The following is a 2,254-nucleotide window of genomic DNA, read 5'->3' on the forward strand; positions in this document are numbered from 1 at the left end:
AGCATGACAAATATTTTATTTGGCATGTAATTTTATTTTATCATATTTTATTAAAGAAAAATGTCGATAATTATATCATCGTATTTGTATTATTAATACACAATTAAAAGGCTTAGAATTTTCAAAAATTTAACGTGAGATCTCATTTTCACTTTAAGAGTCAACTTTTTTAAAATTAATAAAGCATTTTTAAAAAATAATTAGTCATAAAAAATATATGTTTCTCTCTTTTTTCAGTAAACACGTTAAAATATTTTATAATTCAAGTTAGATTTTAGGTTTGGTTACTTTTAGTGCAATGTTGAAATTTTAATTTTCATTATAGTTATTTAATAAATAACTACTAGTCAAGTCAAAGTTTTAATATTATTAAATATTATTCCAAATTATATGGATAATAATCTAAATGAAGGATCTATGTATATTTAAAATTGAAAGTACATTAATAACATTTTTCTTTCCAAGTTAAATGATAGATTTCTTTTTATTTGAGCAAGTGAAAGTCTGATTTAGTTACTATAAAGCAATTGAAAATTTTTGGTATATAATTAATGGTCCATCAGATTATATACATAATGATTAATCACTAATTGATAAATTTCATTAAGTATATTAAACAACTTACCATTTTAAATTTTGAATTTTAGATTCATTTACCATAAAATTCAGATTATGAATATCAATATAATATACATTTTCTACCATAAATTTCAAATATGAAGAAAAGATTACTTTCCATTGCAATATTGACTTGAAATTTAATTACCATTGTGAATAAATTTTCAATTGTCTATAAATATTCATGATATTTTATTTTTTTTGTAAGTCACGGTGCTTGAAAACAATTGATCAATAGATCTTATTGTATTCTAGCATGGATGGTAAGAGAACAGCAGGACGCCAAAAAATTCCACTAGAGAAAATAGAAAATGAAACTAATCGAAAAGTCTCATTTTCCAAACGTCGTTCAACTTTATACAAAAATGCCAGTGAAATCATAAGAGACTGCAATGTCGATCTTGGAATAGTTTTATCTTCCCCAAGTGGTAAACCGTGTGCCTTCGTGCACCCAACTACTGATGTAGTCATTGATCAATTTGTGGATCCCATATTAGAATTAGATCTAGGTTCAAAACTTGTTGCTAAAGCTGCACGTGACAATGCAATTCAAAACAACATCAGTCTAAATGAACTTGATGCAACAAAAAAAGTTGTAGAGGAAAAAATAAGTTCCTTAGACCAAATGAACGAGGCTGGAGATGAATGTTGGTGGGAGTCCATTGACCGTTTCAATGCTGAGAATATAACCAACTTTGAAAATTTGTTGAATTCTGCTGAGGATTTCATAAACGGCCAATTGAAGAAGCCAGAAAATGGAGCTTCGTCCTCCTTACATCCTCCACAAGAGAATGCAGATAACTAATCTAGTACTTCATAAGTAAATTATTTTCGAATAATATCTTTTATCAAAGTCCTATGCAGTAAAATGAATGTTTAAATTCATATTATTATGTGTGCTTTAATTTTCTGTGATTTTATTATTTTGTTTCAATAATGGTACGTACTCATGTACTTTAGAATGATCGCTATTAAAATTATTTGTCTATTACTATTTGTTGTGTTCCTCATATTAAGTCTCTTAATATTGTATTATGAATTTGAATCATGCACACTGCAACATATCAATTTCTCAATGTGACGTAGAATATATTTAAAGCACTTCATATCAGAATAATTATTTGAAACAAAAAAAATGATACGTGCTCAAAAGTGATATCTGAAGTTCTTTGAAAAATGATTCAAATACAAAACTATTAATCTTATTATGACGAAAGAATTTGGTCACGATATATAAAAAAAAAATTAAGATTTCTGAAAGATAGAGATCAGGCTTTCTAAATGAGATCGAAAATGGATTCGATACAATTCACCAGAATCTACGAAATGAGCAAATTAGAAAATCATTTCTATTTTGATTCTATAAAAATTGTATTATTTCAAATAGTTCAAAAAGTTCGTCATCTAGATATGGTTTTAGACAAATATATAGTTATTTTATTACAAATGTGCAATTCTTACCGGGAGTTAAAGTGCATGGGTATATATAATTGCTATTATTAAAATTTGTTTATAACTTATTTGGCCAAACTTCTAAAATTAACTTATTTTAAAAAATAACGTGCTTTAAAAAAATATTTATTGATGCGCAATAATTTGTGTTTGACTAAAAAAAGATTTTAAAAAAATAATTTTG

The 2,254-nt window shown here is 25.9% G+C and overlaps 1 protein-coding gene across 1 annotated transcript; it reads left to right on the plus strand.

The window, feature by feature from the left end:
• The first annotated feature begins 874 nt into the window (after window positions 1-874).
• LOC129894879 (agamous-like MADS-box protein AGL29) lies at window positions 875-1,423 on the plus strand. The gene has a single exon (XM_055970489.1). The coding sequence runs from the start codon at window positions 875-877 to the stop codon at window positions 1,421-1,423; it is 549 nt and encodes a 182-aa protein (XP_055826464.1).
• The last annotated feature ends 831 nt before the right edge of the window (window positions 1,424-2,254 follow it).

The sequence above is a fragment of the Solanum dulcamara genome, chromosome 7, assembly GCF_947179165.1.
Source record: "Solanum dulcamara chromosome 7, daSolDulc1.2, whole genome shotgun sequence".
Lineage (NCBI taxonomy): Eukaryota > Viridiplantae > Streptophyta > Magnoliopsida > Solanales > Solanaceae > Solanum > Solanum dulcamara.